Source organism: Rhinoraja longicauda, chromosome 2, assembly GCF_053455715.1.
Source record: "Rhinoraja longicauda isolate Sanriku21f chromosome 2, sRhiLon1.1, whole genome shotgun sequence".
Lineage (NCBI taxonomy): Eukaryota > Metazoa > Chordata > Chondrichthyes > Rajiformes > Arhynchobatidae > Rhinoraja > Rhinoraja longicauda.
In genome coordinates this window covers 33,913,226-33,933,579 of record NC_135954.1, presented here as the reverse complement: position 1 = coordinate 33,933,579, position 20,354 = coordinate 33,913,226, and the positions used below count along the sequence as shown (strand labels likewise).

At 36.4% G+C, this 20,354-nt stretch overlaps 2 protein-coding genes across 10 annotated transcripts in view; one reads left to right on the top strand and one right to left on the bottom strand.

The window, feature by feature from the left end:
* Positions 1-17,480, top strand: part of adam22 (ADAM metallopeptidase domain 22) — a 230,863-nt gene extending 213,383 nt beyond the window's left edge. For 3 of the 8 annotated variants that reach the window (XM_078416816.1, XM_078416864.1, XM_078416854.1), the window contains 3 exons: positions 2,126-2,152; positions 11,110-11,233; positions 12,630-17,480. In XM_078416816.1, coding sequence (XP_078272942.1) covers positions 2,126-2,152; positions 11,110-11,233; positions 12,630-12,650 — 172 coding nt within the window. In that variant the 3' untranslated portion in view covers positions 12,651-17,480. The remainder of the gene's footprint in view (positions 1-2,125; positions 2,153-11,109; positions 11,234-12,629) is intronic. The other 5 variants (XM_078416837.1, XM_078416885.1, XM_078416874.1 and 2 more) reach the window with 3 other exon arrangements.
* The window catches only part of gtpbp10 (GTP-binding protein 10 (putative)), a 24,663-nt gene continuing 21,017 nt past the window's right edge, over positions 16,709-20,354 (bottom strand). For both annotated transcript variants that reach the window (XM_078416896.1, XM_078416905.1), the window contains exon 10: positions 16,709-19,160. In XM_078416896.1, coding sequence (XP_078273022.1) covers positions 18,958-19,160 — 203 coding nt within the window. In that variant the 3' untranslated portion in view covers positions 16,709-18,957. The remainder of the gene's footprint in view (positions 19,161-20,354) is intronic.

Below are 20,354 nucleotides of genomic sequence, written 5' to 3'. Positions count from 1 at the left end.
GGTGTCTTTCATCCTCTGATTGTCTGAGGCATTCATTTTGACTGGCTACAGCTCTTCTAATTCCATGAGGTGCAATGCCAGAGAGGAGGTAGATGTTGTCAATCTTGGTAGGTTTCATGCATCCACTGGACCAAGTAGCCAACCCTTGCTTCTCTTTCTTATGTTATCATTAGCTATAAGTCTGGAATTACACAACAAAAACAGGCGCACATGTCTATGTTGGCTACCAAGTACCCATCAATACTAATCTCATTTACCAGCACTTAATCCATACCTTCCTATGCCTTAGTGATTCAGAAGTATCTTAAATGTTGTGAGAGTTTATGTCTCCAAAATAAGCTATGAACAGCAAATATTACTCCTGGATCGTTCCCCAATTCAGTCATCATCCAATTTCTGGGCCATTAAAAAAATATATATAAAGCACCTCTCTGGTACAAGTAAGTCATAGTTTTCTTAAAGCCAGTAACTTCTGTTATTTTAGTAAAGTTCAATATTTTCAGTATAATTCTTGATACAATGAGCATTGGGACAAATAAAGGAATATTATTATTATTATTATTATTATTATTATTACATTTGCCAGTATCATGTCATTTCCCAGCTAGACAATGTGGACTAGTGTACAATTTATTGTGTAACTTGAAATATTACTTCTTATCAGTGTGTGATTTAATTCCATGATTAAACTGGAGCAGCCAATAATTTGGTAAACTATTAATCCATTAACCATGCCCAGCACCAGATGTCTATATTCAGAACGTGCTATGTATATTTGGCTGCCACTGTAGATGGATAAAGCAATGCTGGGAGACTGGCAAACATTACTCTTCCCATATGCCTGGTCTATTTGTATAACTAAAGTATCCAATTGCATCTTGGGCATTAATGTGGTGCTTATATGAAAGAGTTTGACATTGGTGATTGGCAGCCTGCATTGGAAATTATATGATATAAATGTTACACCTATTTGATTCTATGAGTCTATAAATATTTGATGAACTCTGCCTAACTTACTGTTCTAGAGTACTCTTGTAAGACTGCGACTATTTTTTGAATGGTTTCCTGAGATCATTTGCATTGGTTTAGTTTATTAAGAGCAGTGTTTGCCAGTGGAAGTAGAGTTCACGCTAATCTGTTTTTATTTCCCCAATAAAACATGCAAGATACCCTCTCTGTGATAAATTGCACGCAAGCTCGTTTGCATATACTTTTTCCACTCATGTATAATGTGCAAAATTCCACTGTTAACCTTTTTGTGTAAGGCTGAAATGTTATAATTGGCAACAAAGCAGGCCCCATCATTTTTCTCGAGGCAACTGAGCCGTTGTGAAAACTGCACAAGCATTGATATAGTTTGGATTTTGTCACCTGAATACGCCACAGTTTACTGAGAAGATCGACGGTGATGTATGTGGCAGGTTCACTTGCATTTTGGTGAAGAAAGCTCTTTGCTAAGCTTTGCTATGACTTCAGATCTCTTGTCTTCTTCTTCTTCTTCTTCCTCCACTTTCTTTGAACCCACCAATACTTTCTGCAGGTATTTAAACCCATGGTACAAAAGAGAATATAATGTAGCTAAGTGGGTAGAAGATGTGAATAAAAACACTGAAGGACCGTACATTAGGTATTTCTAAAATCATTGTGTTTATCTATTTATTTGTCTATTTATTTAATGATTTATTTATTGCCAGAGCTGTTGCAGCACATTATGACTGGACCTGCTGCCTTGTATTAAATACAAGCTGCTCCAGCTGGAAGTGGCCCCTGTTCATTTGCTACCTATGACTGTCCAGGCTTCATGTGCAATTGCAGCCCCTGTTTGCATCTAGTGCTGAGGTCCCCTCCATAGCAGTACTCCAGTGCATGCTTCCTCTGGCGCCACCATTATTAGCTTGTTCTTCCATTTTCCAATAAAGGTACCTCAGTGGGCTAACACGCAATTGCCACTGCCTTTATACAAAGTGGAAATGCAGTCCAATCATGCAGCACCATGGTATCCACATTGTTCTACCCACTGGTCTGATAATGTCATTTTCACTGTACACAATATCCTGTTAAGACAATTACATGTGCAATAAAATTCTGCTCTTACGCTGCAATGATGTGCATAATGTGCCATCAGGCAATGCAACAGGAACATGGGTGAAGGGTGAGTGCAAAACTCTATTTACAAAATGCTAGTGGGTTTACATATTTTCACTGTAGATTTTTAAGCACTTTAGCCTTCAAAGGGCGGCAGTGAATTTATGCAAATACCAGCTACCTGCTGAGCTTGTTTTGAATCACTCTACTCTTCAGCTTACTTCTTGTAACTGCATTCAGTTTATTGTTCATAATGATTATTTTAATTAAGGATTTGTATTTCTCCATGTTTGAGTCACAGAATGGTTTTGTTCCTTTTTTTAGTTTTATTGTTAGCCTGTAAGATCGTTGGATTGTGTCTCATAGAACAGCATCCCTTGGTCATCATCTTGAATGCTTCTGTGTTATGTTGCACACAGCACAGCCAAATTAGGAACACAGAGTTGGAGAAAAAGTTGACTGCAAATTTCACTTGTAGGTTTCTCAGCTCGTATTGAGAGGGGACATGAAATATGTTACTGTGACAACCTAAGTAAACTGTCAAGATTCCCATTGCATATTATTCTTTCATTCTGTGATAAAGCAATATCACAAGAGACAACCAGTTTAAAAAGCCAGAAAGTAAGTGTGCATCTCAATGTAGAGAAGGACAAAGCATGATCCTCATTCTAAGTTTTAAGTATTTATACTTTATTCACTCGCAGCAGATTGCTACATTTATCCTTTATTATCAATCAGTAAATTGCCGCAGAAACGACATCTTCTACTGGATTCAACAGTCTAGGAAAGCTTTTAATCATTACTTTTAATCTATTTCATGTTGAGAGTGAATTGAAAGAAGAGTAAATTCATTAATATTAGAATTTGTCATAAAGTCATACAATTGTTTTGGTACAGAAAAAAATGGCTTCCCACCCATCGACTCCATGTCAGCTCCTTGTATTCAGTCATGTTTCTGCACTTTTCCTCCATTATCTCTTCAGATTCTCTTGAGTCCAATACCATTTTCAAGGTTTCACGGTCAAGGTCCGTTTATTGTCACATGTACCCATTAAGGTACAGAGAAAACTAATTGGCTTTGTGGTTCCAATTCGGTCACTCTCTGCATTCAACATGTTCTATCCCACTCCCCACCCTACTCCATGCCACCCCACCTTCAGAAACTCCCTCTTTCCCCTGCTCCATATCCACACCCAAGTCTTTGTCTTTTGCCTTTGAATCGGCATTCCTGATCCTCAAATCAGCCCGTAATTAATTTGCTGGTGAACACTCAGGACATGTAGTGAGAGGTGGTGGGTTCATCAGATCTAACTAATACGGTCCATAATTTTACACAGTATGTTGATGTTATTCTATACTATTGAACTCAGTGCAGTCTTAATTAAAGACCGCTATAGAGGAAGCAATGTTAAATTGCAAACACTGACCTGGTACAGTGGCTCAATACTTTGTGTTGCAGATCATTTTTACATTGCTTCATCCAGCAGAACCCTATTTTAGATCCATTCAAACACTTGTTTTTTGTAGGCAATTGCTGGCTCATGAAGTGGGTCATTTGCCTAGAATCTGTTGCTATGGTACCAACATTTGGCAGGGAGTGCTCTCTTGAGTAAACGATAAGTAATTTTCCCATTGTAATGCTAATGTTACAATTGTGTACTGGAAGAATCCATTGATAATGCTACAAGCCATTAATTATTTTACAACGACAGGACACATCCACACCTTTTCAATCTGTTCAATCCCTTCATATGAATTGGCCTTCTGATGTTTAAATGGACAAATATATCCATGTCTACATATATATCCATAAATGTAAAATTAAAAGGTGGGACATTGGCAGAGAGAGAAGAAATAAATTTTTATGTTGTCAATTGAGTCTCTTTCAGAATATATCATAGTAATTTATATACAATGAAGTCCTTCTAAAATGTAGTGTTTCATGTACGTAGGAAATGGAGCAATCTATTTGAACATAGCAAAAAGTCTATGATATTTTTATATAATGCTTGGTTAGAAACAGAAAATAGGTGCAGGAGGAAGCCATTTGGCTCTTCGAGCCAGCAATGAATGATAAATATTGCCCAGGTCACCAGAGATGTCCATATTTTCATACAACACAGAAAAAGGTCTTCAGCCTATCAAATATATGTTGGCTCACAGAGCAATCTTGTTCTCCCACATTCATATCAATTCTACCACTCACCTACACAATGGGTAATTTACTGTGGCCAATTAACCAACCAACCCGTGTGTCTTTGATATCTCGGAGGAAACTGGAGCAGCTGGAGGAAACTTACGTAGTCACAGGAAGGCTGTTCAAACTCCACTCAGAGAGCAATCAAAGTCAGGATTGAAGCAGGACTGCTAGTGCCATATAGCAGGAGCTCTACTAAAGTTGTGCCACCAAGCCATTCCCATAGATAATTCTTCGCTCTTAATTTATTTCCATGGGATCTTTGGTCAACCTGAGATGGCAGCCAGACCTCTATTAAATTTCATGCAGCCTACTACTGAAGATCCCGTGGATCTATGATGCATCTAATCTCCAAAATTATTTGTGGTGAGCACCAATAATTGGCATCACTTGCTGCCATGTTCAACACATTTAAAAAGAGAGCAAAGGAAGTGAATAGAGAAGAGTTATTTTGGCTATTTGCAAAGATCCTTCCAGAAAGTCATGTTCAATTTGCACTGCTGCGGAATCTCATTCAAACTAATGTTATAAACAAGAAGAACAATTGACAAGTTCAACACAAGGAAATATTGCATGGAATTTGGCACTTGTTCTTCAAACCTAGAATGGAAATAGAAAGTTCTAAGCTCGGTATAAATTCCGCTTTTCAACCAAGTGATAGTTAGTACTGACATCTGTTTGCACATCTTCAATTCAGTCTTAATGAGTCTCAATACAGCAAAGTTTTTCACAACTGGAAACCTGCAAATCACTGTCCATTTTCTCCATGTGCTGTGTGTTAAATATTTAACTGTGTAGATTATGATACAGTGATGCATGTTGTGTAACACATTGCTAACTGTGAGTTTATGGATGATCACTAGCTGTACGTGGAATGGCTGCCTAGTAACCTTGCTTCTGCCTGTTCCATTCATTATAGTGAGACCTGCTGTAGCTTTCTTCACTGTAAAAAGTGCAGAGCTGACAGGACCATCTACATTAAAAAAACATACTTAGTTAATTGTGCGGTAATTGGGATGCTGTGCTCGCAAATGTTTATTATTTTGAAACCTTGCAAAAGTATTCAGAAAGTAAATCAAATTATTTTCCAACGTCTAAAATTAAAACTAATGTTGGAGATATTCTTAACCTTAGACCACAAATAATTTACAGAGCAGCATTAGCCCAGTGGAAAATACATTAGACACAAAAAGCTGGAGTAACTCAACGGGTCAGACAGCATCTCTGGAGAAAAGGAATAGGTGACGTTTCGGGTTGAGACCCTTCTTCAGACTGAGAGTCAGGGTTGTATGATGTTGTATGATGCATACAATAAATACAATGTTGGTTGAAACAGCAAACTGCTTGAATGAATTATTTTGCAGTAGCCCAATTCAACTTACTGGTTCTCCTTCATTTTAACGATAGTGCTACAGTTAGGCTTAGTATGATCTTGAGATCATGTAACATTCTCAATGCTACTTTCAAATCAAAATATTTCTCCTGATTACTCAGGAGATTGCAATACGCACTAATAGTAAGATTTTGTTGATGGGACTCCACAGAGTTTTTATTAATTTTACTTACTGTAATGACACAATTTACAAATTTCTATTAATATCTGAACTACTGATACTGAACCAAGAATGTATTTTAAAGGCTGGGAAATTTTGGTAACTATTGTAGCAGAAATCATAGTCCGTTTCTAACTACTAGTTTCTACTAGTTTCTGGCAAAATGCTCCACCAGAAATTAAGAAACGAGCACAATGGGCTACCTGACCTATTCCTGATGTTTTATACCTAACTTCAAGTTTTCAACACTTTTCATTGTCTTCAGAGTAAAATGACCTCAACACTTCATTAACAGACACAATTAAAATAATTAAAGTTATCACACTAAATTGTGGTCTCATGTTTGTGGAAATTGCAAATGTACATTAACTATTGCTGCATTAAATACATAAATTAAATTCTAATTTCTCCAGAGACAGCCACTGCATACTGTTACTTAGTGACACATGGTTCACTCTAAGACTTAATTGCAGTCTGTATAGGTGCATTCTATATAGAACTCTATAAGAAGTGGGATTACAACTACAAATGGAGACCATTTTTAATATTTCATTTGCTTCCATTTGTGGATATTAGATTGATTTTGTATTTACATTAACCTTCAAGAGTGTTTTAAATCAGAGTTGTGCAATGAAAGGGTGACAAAACATTTAATAATCTTGCAGGAACCCATTAGGGAAGGGGAATTATAATTCCCCCATTAGGGAAGGGGAATTATAATTTGACATAATTTTACATTAATTTGGAGAAACATTAAGTTAACATGGAATATGGAGACATAAAATCTGTATAAAATAAACTGTGTATATATAAGAGTGGAATTTGAATTCTAGAGTTGCAAAGCACAGAAATTGACCATCTCATTCAGTTGACACCAATCACATCTGTCCATTTTAGGCCCTCTGTTATTTTCCTGTCCAAGTGCCTTTTCTTTTAAATGCAGTGATTGCAATTTCCTCTGGCAACCCATTCCATATTTTCTCTGTACAAAGAATTTGCCTCTCTTATCTCTTTTAGTATTTCAGCAAATTTCCACCCTCTCCACTTTAACCCTATACTTTCTAGTTTTAGACTCCTTTACCCTAGGAAAAATAAATCTGAGTATCTACCTTATTGATATCCCTGAAAATTTTGTAAATCTCGGTAAGGTCACACCTCATCCTCCTAGCTTCCACTGAGACCAAACTCAACCTGGCCAATCCCTCCTGATAACACAGCTCTCCATTTCAGGTGTTAACCTGGTCAATTTTTATGCACTCAATCTAACACTTCCATATCCTTCCTACAGTATGGCACCCAGAATGGTACACAATACTCCAAGTTGATATATATGAGAAAATAGTTCAAAAGGTAAAACAACAAATTATTGTTCACATTTAAAGAAATAATTCATAATTTTCATGAATTTACATTTCTGTAATCCCTTATAATTTTATATTAATGGGACATATATATATATATATGTGTGTGTGTGTATATATATATATATATATATATATTATATATACATATACATGATATATATACATATACATGATATATATACACCTGTGTGTGTGTGTATATATATATACACATATTTGTACCAGCATCTGCAGTTATTTTCTTACACTATATATATATATATATACCCCAAGTGTGTGAAGGAGAGATATCAGAGGTCCTTCCTTCCCGCTGCTGTGAGACTGCACAACCAGCGCTACTCCCAGCAGACCAGTCAATAGACCAGTTAACAATAACAGTAAAAAAAACACAGTAAATGATGACAATTATCCTTATCTTTATTTTTATTTATAATGAATGTCACTTTGCTGCTGTAACACTGCAAATTTTCCCAGTGTGGGACAAATAAAGGAATATATTATTATTATTATATATATATATATAATTTCCATCTAATTCTTTCAATGAAAACAATCTCAGCTTCTCTACACATGTATTTACAGCCCCTCATCTTTGGAATCATTTCAGTAAATCTCTTCTTCAGTCCATTTAATAGTCCAGTATCTTTCCTAAAATGTAGTGTGCTGGACAGGACATTATGTTCCAGTTGTAGTTAAAAGAGTGTTTTATAAAGATTGATTAAGTTTCCCATAGAAATGTAAAACTTTGCTTTTATTTTCTTCATTAAATTTCATCTTTAAAGTCTACTGCTATTATCTTCATCTTTTATTACATTTCCAAAATTTATATCATCTGCAAATTTGGAAATTATATGTGTACAAAAATCCTAGTCATTAATATATATTCAGATGATTAGCGATCTCAGTTATAATCGCTGAGGAACTCCACTGTATATTTTCTGTCAGTCATAAAATAGCTGTTCATTCTTAATTGTCATTTAACCAGTTTTCTATCAATGCTTCCACAGCCTCGCTTATTCTTCTTATATTACGTGCATTTTATCAAATGGCTTGTGACAATCCACTCAAGTCAATCACACTTCCTCATCACACCTTTCCGCTACATAAAATTTGTCAAATATGGTTTGCCTTCAACAAATTTATATTAGCTTTCATTAATCAATATGCACTTGTCCAAATGACCACTAATTTAAGAGGCAGGAGTGTTTAATTGTCATATGTACCGAAAACAGAACAATGAAATTCTTCCTTACTGCAGTCTGATAGGTCTGAAAATGCAATAACACACAGATAATTTAATGTGTATTTGATTATTATATATTAAAACTGTAATACAGGGCAACCATGACAGTGCAATAACCGTAGTCTGCCCTGAGCTAATTCTGCTACCACCATCATCTATTGTAACAAGTGATGGCTCCCACTGATTGTCGCCGGAAGCTTGTGCCCTTTTCAGGACGGACGATGACAGTGATGTCAGTGATTTGAAACATAGAGGATGGACACGAAAGAAGAAGAAGAAATGCAGCAAAAAACACAGTCCATTTTAGACTAGAGGTGGTTTACAACGTTGCCAAAAAGAGCAGGACACCTGAAGTTTAAGAAGATTTTTAAATTCTGTAAAAGGTGACTGATGGATAGAGAGAAATAGAATACGAGCATTTACTAGCAAGAGGCACAAAAGGCCAACTGAAAATGCTTCTGTAGGCATGTGAAAAGGAAGAGATTAAATTAATATGGCTTTCTTTGAAACATGAAAAAATCTGGAAAACGTTGAGGGGATATAAAAATATTTGTTATCAATCTTTGCTGTCGAGATGCAGAAATGATCCAGACGTAATAGGAGGGCAGGGATCAGATGGTGGCATTGGACTCAAAGAAATTAGTATTGGAAGAGAAAGAGTACTGCCAAATTTTCTGGAAGAGAGCTTATTTTGGAGGATTTTAAAAGACATGGCTACACAGATAGCAGTTGTATCAATCGTTAGAATTCTAGTTTTAAGAATGGACCCAGTGGATTGAAAGACACAAAATGTAACCTACTATTAAAAAAAGAAGTGGAAAGGATACTGGGAACAGGTAGTTCAAAGTGCTGGAATCTGTTATTATATCAGGAAACCTAGGAGATCATAATTTTCTGACGATTTATGAAAATGAAATCGCAGTTGGGGTATTTTTAGAGGCTATAATGTAGGAGTGGACACTTTAACGTTAAATATTTAAAATTATTCAATAAGGTGCCACATAGAAAATAGTTGTGCCAAATAAGTGCTAATAGTTTTTAGGAGTTGAGTAGCATAGTTACCAGACAGAAAACAGAGATTAGAATTAAACAGGCCATTCTTTGGCTAACAGGATGAAATTAATAGAGTGGTGTAAACATTAATATTTGGCCCTTGGCTATTTATGAATGGTTTTGTCGAAGGAACCATGTGTAATGTATCCAGATGTGCTGATGAAAGAAAGTTAGTTGCAAAATTAAAGCCGTGCAAAGAGGATGCAAAGCGAAGTAGGAAGGTTGAATGGAAAAGACAGAGGCAAGTGGAAGAAATGTTGAGCTACGGTTAGTAAGCTAGAATATCTGTTCAATGGGTGGAAATTGGTGCTTTAGTTTGTTTATGGAATTTAATCTGAGCAAGTGTGAGGTGTACTTTGGGAGGTCAACTGTGAGGGAGATTATACAGTTAATGGCAGGACCCAAACAGAATTGACATACAGTGAGACCTTGGTGACCAAGTCCATAACTCCCATGTTCATACCATTGGGTTGTAAGCTATCCAATGTGCTGTTCCTTCAGTTTGCATGTGGCCTCACTCTGGCAATTGTGGAGGCCCAGGACAGAAAGGTCAGTATGGGAATGGGAAGGAGAGTTAAAATGATCAACAACTGAGAGATTAAAGGTTCTGGGTAAATACAGGTTGCTTCTGTGGTTGTTCAAGATCAATAGCAGACCACATTTTAATATGACATTATTTGCTGAGCAAACAATCTGCTGGGATAATTCAGCATTAACAGTTTCTTGTTTCTCTAAGTTACCTTGCCATATGGAACTTTCATACTAATTCCCAATTTTTATCACAGATACGTCCAGATTAATTAATAGTTTTCACCAAGAAATACGCTTCCAAAGCTGCTGCTTTGTAGTTTATATATTTTACTGTGTTTTTATTTTGCATTGGTTCCATCGTCATGCCTTGCCTGCTAATGTCACGAATGTTTGCTGCTTGCTTGACTTACTTTCCAGTTGGCAAAATCTCTTGTTTTAATTTTACAAATAACAGGTTGGCCTTTGCCAGTTGCATGTAAGCACAATGATTTTATTTCCACCCTTCAAACCTCTGAATACCTGATATGAATGTAAAATGTCTAGCGATCAGCCTGAACTAAGATGTACCAGCCTGGTCTGTAACGATTCAATGTAACATTTCTTCTTCCCTTGGAATTCCCTTGCCACAAACCCTAGAGGTAACTTATTGTCAAGCCTCCACCAATTGGACTAACTGGCTACTGTCAAGTATATGGGACTGGCCTGACAACTAACCCTTCATGGGCAATGCATCTTACCTCCACTTGATAATTTCCTAATATGTCAACGAAAATTAGAAACATATATGAATAAATCAGAAGCCCAAACTACATCCTTCTGTGACATCGGACAGCACCAATGCATGTGGGTAACACAACGAGTTGTGTCACCGTGTTGTCTTAGGAGTTCACTATTTATTTTAATCATTGCCCAATGATCACAAAGGCAAGGGGTAAGTTAAAAGTGCCCCATTGCAAATTATTCCAGATAATGTACTGGATGTTTTTAACTAAACCATACCAGCACTGATACAGATTTAGTACTCTGGCTGTCAGTTCAACTGAGATGCCATAGGCTGTGTTGATTTTTTCTTTTTCTTCCTAGAACATTGTCTCCATCTAAGTCACATTCCTCGTCCAATGGATCAATTGCTTCTAGTAGGAAGTGCCCATACCCAATGCCGCCTCTTCCTGATGAGGAGGGAAAGGCAAGTCGACAAAGTGCACGGGTGTGTACATTTGAAGAGATGTAAAAATGCAATTGTGTGCATGATTGCCGATATTTTGCATAAATAATTCCAGAAAGTGTAAATATACTATTTATAACCTGATCAAATAACAAGTATTATCCTTATAGAAAATATTGGTTTATAATAATGTTTTGGAATCTGAGTTTCAATTCTGTCTGTAGATTGTGCATGTTCACCCGGTGATTTATGTTGATTACCCCTGATCCTCTGGTATCCCTATAGACATAAAGGTGTTTTAGTTGGTAGTTTGCTTGATGACATTGGATTATCTTTAGAGTGAGTGAAAGGAGACTATGGGTGGAGTTGATGGTCATGTGCAATTATAGGGAAATGTGAAGGAATAGGATAGGTGGGAATATTACATTCCCTGCATATCTGTATGTCTATCCAATAGCATCTTAAATGCCACTCGTTTCTACCACAACCACCCTCCCTGGCAGTGCATTCTGGGCACTCACCAGCATCTGTGTGTAAAAAAAATGTTGTCCTGCGCATTTCCATTAAACTTTGTCCCTCTCACCTTAAACCTCTGCCCTCTAGTATTTGATGTTTTCATCCTCGGAAAAAGATACTGACTGTCTACCCTATTTATGCCTCTAATAATTTTATGTACTTCTACCAGATCTCCTCGCAACCTCCGGCATTCCAGAGAAAACAATCCGAGTCAATCCAACCTCTCTCTCCCTTTATAACTAATATCCCCTTTTCCAGGAAACATTTTGGTAAAACTCCTCTGCACCCTTTCAAAACTCTCCACATCTTCCCTGTAATGGGGCGACCAGAACCACATGCAATATTCCAAATACGGCCTAAACAAAGTCACATAAAGCTGTATAATGACCCCTGATAATGGAACTAGACGTAATATCAGATTCCTGCTCTTTCTATGGTGTATGATATATTTGAGACATTAAGCAATGTCACCTACCAAACTCCAGCCAGGCTAATTGTACAGAATAATACTCCTGGATGAGAACATCTCCTCCTCTCCAGGATGTTATTATTCGTGCATGAGTACTTTGGAATTGGGTCATTATTAATACAGTGGATATATAATAGTATATGCCTTTTTAGATTTTGGTAATATTCTTATAAAATTAATTTGCATCTTTGAATTAGTGTCACATTCTATGGTCATTTATTTAACTCTTGATATCTAACTTAACAAAAATAGATGAAAAAATAAAACAGAATTTTAGATCAATGAGTTTATTATTAAGGTTGCTAGTAGTAACATGATGTTTGATATTTTGAAAGATGAAGCATTGTTGAATCAGAACAGAATCTGGGTAAATAAATGTTATTTCAGTTTTAAAAAAGGTGAGTCATTTCTAGCTAATTTATAAAACCTATGTTCCTGTTTTTCTTTTCACAGCTCTGGGAGACCTCCATTTAGATTGCCATTCCACGAATCTGAGCTATTAAAGATTTCCTTCCACTTTTTTAAATGGCAGCCTTCCATCATTGTCTTTTAATTAATGAACCTCTGGAGCATCAGTGAGGCTTTTGGAAGAAGGGGTCGAAAGCCCTGCTAACTTCAAAGAGCAGGGCGACTAAATATAAATAATAGACTTTGACTCCTCATTAATAAAACACCGTGGTATGAAGAGTCAGCATTCTTGTATAAAATACTGCACTGAAACAATGATCTGCAAAAAGAATCTCATCCTGAAAAAAGACAGTAAAAAGCCCTGTCATATATTTGCATATGTTATGGTGCTTAATCCTGTGGAAGAAGATGGAGAGTCCTTTTTCAACAAGGCGCAGTTGAAAGCTTCTGAGCACACATTCACTGCAATGAATAATATTGCACGCACGGATCCCTTTTGAGGCCAGCTCTAGTAGTCAGTAGAAAAAAACATGTACTTGCATCGACATAGAATGAGTTCTTTTTTTTCCAAAAAAAATGCTTTGGATTGAGTTGTACAACAGGAAAAATAATTGCATTTGTAAGAGCTACTGCGTGTAAGAAATGGAATATGCAACTGAAGATCAAAATCATATATTTGATACTTGCAGAAATGCTTGCTCAGAAAGTGTTTTGTAAATATGTACAGTTATTTTCATGTTACCTGACAACATCAGGCAATAGTTGCTTGCCCTATAAATCAAAACATGGTCATGTTGAGCGTAATGTTAACCTTACAGAGATAGATTTGGTGTTTTCATCAATATGATTGAAACTCCTTTACACCAGTGATGGAGAAGAAAGTTGATAACCTAATGGAATAAAAACATAAAATGCTGGAAATACTATGCAGGTCAGGCAGCATCGCTGAAGAGAGAAACAGAGCTAGAATTTTAGGCTGATGAGAACATTGTGTTTTAAGTTAAGGGGAAAAGGAGGGATGGACAGAACAAGAGTCTCCAGCCTATCGCACAAACTTTTGTTTGTTCTTTCCACCACTCCTCCTTCTCTGCAACTTACAATGCATCTGCTATTTTTTTCTTTCTTTTTCAATTGTGATGAAGAATCATGAGTCTGACATAATAAACCTGTTTCTCCACTGATGCAAGTTGATATGCTGAGTTTATGCAGTATTCTGAACGGATGAACTTATGGATTTATTTTAGATTTCCGGCATCTGCTGTTTAAGAATGTGCTCGGGGTGTAAACATAGTTCTGTATTTAAATATCAAAACTTCTATGTTGCAGTGAAATATGATCATTGTTGTACCATGAACTAAATATGCCATCTCCACCAACATGCAAAAACATCAGTTTGTCTCAAATGAAGAGGTATTTTAATATTTTTATAAATAAAAAAATATCTGCATCAGACACATCAACAGTTTATTGGTGTAACAGCTGGACGAAATTGCTTCACCTGTGCAGTTCAGCTCTTTGATCCATGTTTGGATCAAGGCTGTAATGACATTGGTCCTGATGAAACCTAAATTTGACAGAGATGAGTAGGTAATGCCGCTTAACAGCACTATCAATTATACCTTCCCTTTGCTGATGATTTGAGTAGATTGATTGGGTTGTTTATGGATCTGTCCTGTTTTTTTCTGGATAGGTCATACCTGGTTTATGTTCTACATTGTTGCTAGGTGCCCAATTTGTAATTGTACTGCTGCAATTTGGCTACAGGAATACGTGGTTCTGGAGTGCAAACCTTCAGAACTGCAGCTGAGGTATTTACTTATCCCTTAGCCCTTGCTGTTTCTATTTCTGTCAGATGTTTGTTATTACCTGCAGTGAAACAAATTGATTCTGTGAGGGAGGAAGCCAAGATGGGTCATCCACTCAGTATTTCTGGCTAAACATATTGTTAATACTTTAACCTTGAGCATTCAGTTGCTAAATGCACCATCATTGTTTAGAATGGGAATGTTCCTGGAAACCTCTTTTTAGATGTTGTCCACTGCAATTTACTGGATGTCGTAGAACTGTGGAGCTTTAATCTAAATCATTGTGAAATTTCTGTTGCATGCTGTTTTCACCATTAAGCATGTATGCAATTCTATATTGCAGCCTGGCATTGCATTTTTACGTATACCTAACGCTGCACCTAGCATGCCCTTCTATCTTCTGGGTTGATAATATTGGTGAACGTTTTATTAGGAACTGCCACAATCACTCATCATAATTGCATCCGGTTTCTGATCATTTAGAAAAAATATATATTTTGCAAGGTTACCTTTAAGAATAACAAAGGATTTGGACAGATTCACTGACCTTTACACTTGGAGACCCAGCTTTTTCAATACTTGTCCTTCTGAAATTTATCATTATGTAAAACTCTGAGTCCACCAAGTCCCTTTCAGCTGTACGATATGTCTTTGCTCATCTATGCCAGTGGACAGTACTCCAAATTTAAATTTTCCATTTGGCTCAAATTAATTTAACTTTTAAACTTTACTTATTCCATCTCCACATCATTCTAACCTTCAATGCCTGATCAATGCCCTTGATCCTTTAAAATGATTTTTTTGCCCATTATTCCTTCATTCACCCACCATTAACTTGGTCATCAAATATCCAAACTACATGTTCTTCCCTAAATTATGCTGACTCTTTTCCCTAAAGAACTTTTTGAAGCCTAATGCTTTCACCCATAGCTATTGATTTTACATTCATTAATTATTCTAGTGATTCTGAAGCAATTTGCCCAGTGTGCTTTTTTACATATTGTAACTACATTTTCATACAATTTCCAACATATAAAATCACTTGTCTTGTAAAGGTGAGGTGGCTGCAAACTAGTAACTTTTATTTTTCAATATTTACTCCTATTGCATGAAATGTAATGAGAAAAGTAGAACACCGGATAGAATTTCAGGTGCAACATTATTACATTAAAAACCACACCATAATGATAGTGGTGTTAATATGTTTTGTAGCAGCATTTGAATCCAATTGTCTTTGTGTAATACAGATTATTATAATCTGAGTCTCTTTGTTTCTTAAATAACACAAGGAAATCAAAATAGCCCAGCTAAATGTGATTCTACAGTAATGCTATTTTTTTTTCTGCAGCATACAATGAAATTATTGAAATTGACATTCTCCCAACTTTTTCATAGCTTAAGAGGAAGAAATATGCCCCTTGTTGCTTCACTAAAGATTTGAGTATCACCTGCCTGCTCCACATATCCTGGACATGTTATTTAATTGAAAGTTACAGGGATGCGAGTACAACTGGTAGCTAACGCAATTCTATACATTTAGAATTAGCACTCCAGGTGAATTTTCTCTACAATGATAAAATAAATTATTGCCTAAAACTGCTTTGGATCTATGCCTATTTCACTACTGTATCTTCACCCCATCAATGGACATTAATCAGATGTTTGCTCAAACAGCAGTACAATATAAAATATATGTGCATCAATGAGATGAAGATTTAACAATAAAATTGAACCAGGTACATACAGCCTTAAGGAAATTGAGGCCTTTTTATTCCTTTTAATTTTATATCCCTAAGTGTTCGAATCATCTATGTCAAGAAATGGTGTGGAGGGTTTTGGAGACACAAGGAACCGCAGATGCTGGAATCTTGAGCAAAGCCCAAAATGTTGGAGGAACTCTGGATCAGGCAGCATTTGCGGTAGAAATGGACAGGTGACATCTGCGGTCAGGCCAACCTCAGACTGAACGAGGATCTCAACATGTCTATTTCTTCCACAGATGCTGCCTGTCCCACTGAGTTCCTCCAACACTTTATGTTTGGAAAATTTTCCTTGTTTTAGAAAATATCCATCTACTCCTCATCTTCAAAGACAAGTTTAGCATTTTTAAAGAATTTGAATAAAATATCTCATAATTTTGTTTATAGACCATCGGATTAATGACAGGTGTTGGTCCTGTAAAGTATGTATATACTCCACTTTTTTTAAGGTTTCAACATTTAATTTCATTAAAAAAACATTCAAAACAGAGCTACATGTTGCTTTGTAGCATTTCCAGTATCATTTTTCAAATATTACAGACCTGTGCACAAAGGCAGGTTGAATGCAGAAAAATGTCTGTCCACTTTCATTTGTATAAAACAACCAGATGCATTGTAGGATATCACTAATCAAATGTGATGTATGCATATACACATACATAGTTTGCTCTCTCTCGATACTGCAATAACATGCCGCTATATTGCACAAAACACATTTCTGTGAAACAATTGGAATGGCTAAAAGTTTCCCACTGGATACTTAATTGTCGCAGCATATTGGAAATGCATGTTAAATTGTTATTGTACCTTATGCTTTCAGCCATTCGGAACTTCTCTATACCACAAAAGTAAATTACAAAATATTGTTTGATACTTATTACATCTTCTGCATGTCAAGAAAATTGTCACATCACAAAAATTTGTTATGAAGTGCCATTTTTAAAAACAAGACCAAATTTAATATTTGTCTTTGACGATAGTGTTATGGATGCGAATGTAACAGCCTGGCTATAAAATGTAATTGAATGAAAGAAGTGTGGCAACTTTATAAAATTATTGCCATTTCCATTTCTTCATCTTTCAAGCTGTTTTACACCAATCCATATACATTTATGGAACAGTTGTAGAATTTAACTCCATTATGGAATTGTATAGTACTTGCTGGCTGTGTGATGGCCTAGAAAAAACTTCTTTCCTTGGCTGAGAATTAAGCTTTTACCAACCATGGATATTATTGTGCTGTTGTATATAAAGCAAAGTTTTAGATTAATGCTTTTCTCAAACAATATTATTGTAATATATTATCTGAATAAAAATTTACATCTCTTTAACCTGGAATCTGATATTTTATATGTTAATGATCCAATACCTTTAGAATGGAACTGCTTTAATCTCAAACTATAAATGATGGCATAGATAAAGTTTGAGTCAGTATCCCATTATTACCTGATTTTAGTGTACTGTGTTAAGAATATTCCTGGATTTCCATCATTGCCTGTGGATCTACATAGATTAATCTTCTATATATACTCTTCTGCGCTTGGTGGCAGATGTCTACTGGAATTTCAGTTTCGGCTGAGACTCCACTGTTTAATTCTCTTAGACAGTAATGCACAATGTTATATAGGATATTCATTGGTAGTGCTTAGCCCACTTAGCATTTTCTACAGTATCACAGCAGCAATGAACATGATAGCAATTTGCCAAATTTATTAATCTCACACTCTAGCACTGGGAGCAAAGGGGTCAGTGGCAAGGATTGACATGGGCTCCACAACTCAAATTGGCAGAGGAATGGACATGCCATGCACCAGAGAAAGCTCACGCGGTCACAGGGAGAATGTACAAATTCCGCACAGGCAGCACGCATAGTCAGGATCAAACCCAGGTATCTAGCTGCGAGGCGGCAGCTCTACCACTGTGCCACTCAGTGCATAGATCTGTGTGTGGAAGAAACTAGAGTATCCTGCAAGTTGTCCATAACATTAATCTAGGTGAATCAATGAGCTGAGAGCATCCCCTGCATCATATCTTGCAAAATAATCTGATTCCATGGGCTGGGTCCCCAGGGGGTTCTAAATACCACTTTCTTCCTGCATCCCTTGTCCTGTTTGTTACAAAAAGATCTGCTGCATCCCTTGCATTAAAATCATTCTCAAGATACTGACTCAAGAATAAAATTTGTAAAGGCACATCAACCTCATGTTGCGGTTAGATGGGTGTAGCTCGCTGTAGACATGGCCCCTCTGCATCCTGTCCATAGCTTCTTCATCGTCAATTTTGCACCAGGTGCTATTCTTCATTGCAATAGAAAGCAGACATAGCATCACTTAGGATTAACTATTGATCTGAGGCAAGTGTCAAAGTCACAATCCCAGCAATCCATGAGCGTGCTTTAGAACTTTCAGATAGCTGAATTTGCAAACCTGATTGCAAACGTAAACTGATGAGCAAAAGATGATATGCCAGTTAGGAAAAAAACATGATTTGTAAGGTAAAAAGTACTTTCAAAGAGTTAGCACAAGGTCAATGGACCCTATGGCAAATTCTGTGTGCAGAATAATTAAGTGTAAACTTTAACTGTGGAAAATCTAGTTTATTGAACTTTGTTTTCATTGATTGACTTGCAATGAGTCCCACCAACTGTCCTTAACAAATTTGTTCAGCACTAGCAATGTCTGAGCATTTGAAGTCAAATTAGGGCCCTAATTGCAATCTTTAATCGTGAACATAACCACCTGTTTACTGTGTCTTTCTAGAAGACTCATCAAATCCAATAATCAAGAGTTTTGAATGTTCTAAATACTTTCAAAAAGTGTTTGTACGTAAACTCTGCAGTTTTTCAAGCCTATAATGTTCATTTTCCAGATCATCCTGTTCATTTAATGATTTTCGAATACAGTTTTTCAAGTCTTCAATCCCACATCCAGTCAATGCAGACACTGGGATTATGTGTTTAAATTGGACTGGCATCGTGGGAACCATCTCTTCTGGTATTAAGTGATAAAAGTCTGTAGGGAGAAAAGAAGCATGGCAGGAGAAAAGATAAAACATGTTTCATGTATTCATTTTCAAATAACAAATTCAATGTTAGAAATTGAAATCAAAAACAGAAGTGCCGGCTCGGAACTAATATGGAATAAGGAAATGTACAGCACTATTTAGATTTTGCTGGTCGGTTGGGGGGTTTAAATCTGCATTGTTTAAAAGTGCATATTAATGCAATTATCATCATTTACTAATGTGTATTTGTCCAATGACTCATATGCACTAATATTATTCATGAGGTAGGTGGAATGTTTACTTTCAGTATAATAATGTTTCTGACCCCAAATGAAAGCTGCCTATTTAAAAATTAAACTCCATATTAAATAATGAATAAATGGATTATGAAGTGTCATCAGGTTGCTCCCCATATGACGAATCATAAGTTTTCTCCGACTTTTCTGGTACAGCTGATAAGAAGTAACTGCTATTTTAGTAAATATGTCAACTCTATTACAATATATAATTTGATGGGGGGAAATATTGATGTTGATGGGTATATAAAATCTATGTTTAAAGCTAGGCTAATACAATAGTTATCTTACATCTCGATGAAACCATCTTTAAAATGCAATGCCATCAATGAAATAGCAATACAGAAACAGTAAGAGTTTTGAATGTTATTACGATGGATTTCCATTATCTCTGCCTGAAATAAGGCAATAATGGTGACAGTCACAAGTTCATAAATGATTGGAGCAGAATTAGGCCATTTGGCCCATCGAGTCTACTCCACCATTCAATCAAGGCTGATCTATCTTTCGCTCTTAGCCCCATTCTTCTGCATTCTCCCCATTACCCCTACTAATCAATAATCTATTTATCTCTGCCTTAAAAATATCCATTGACTTGGCCTCTACAGCCATCTGTGACAATGAATTCCACAGATTCACCACCCTCTGACTAAAGAAATGTATCCTCATCTCTTTCCTAAAGAAAAGTCCTTTCATCCTGAGGCTATGATAGTCCTAGACACTCCCACTAGTGGAAACATCCTCTCCACATCCATTCTATCCAGGCCTTTCACAGGACTTGTAGCTGAGTCCCCATAGCCATGCCACAACTATAAGGTCAACTCCGCTTTGAAAGGGGTCTAATGTTAATGATAAATCATAAGTAAGACTCTGAATGCATTTTAGTTGGTACTGCTTAGAGTTTCC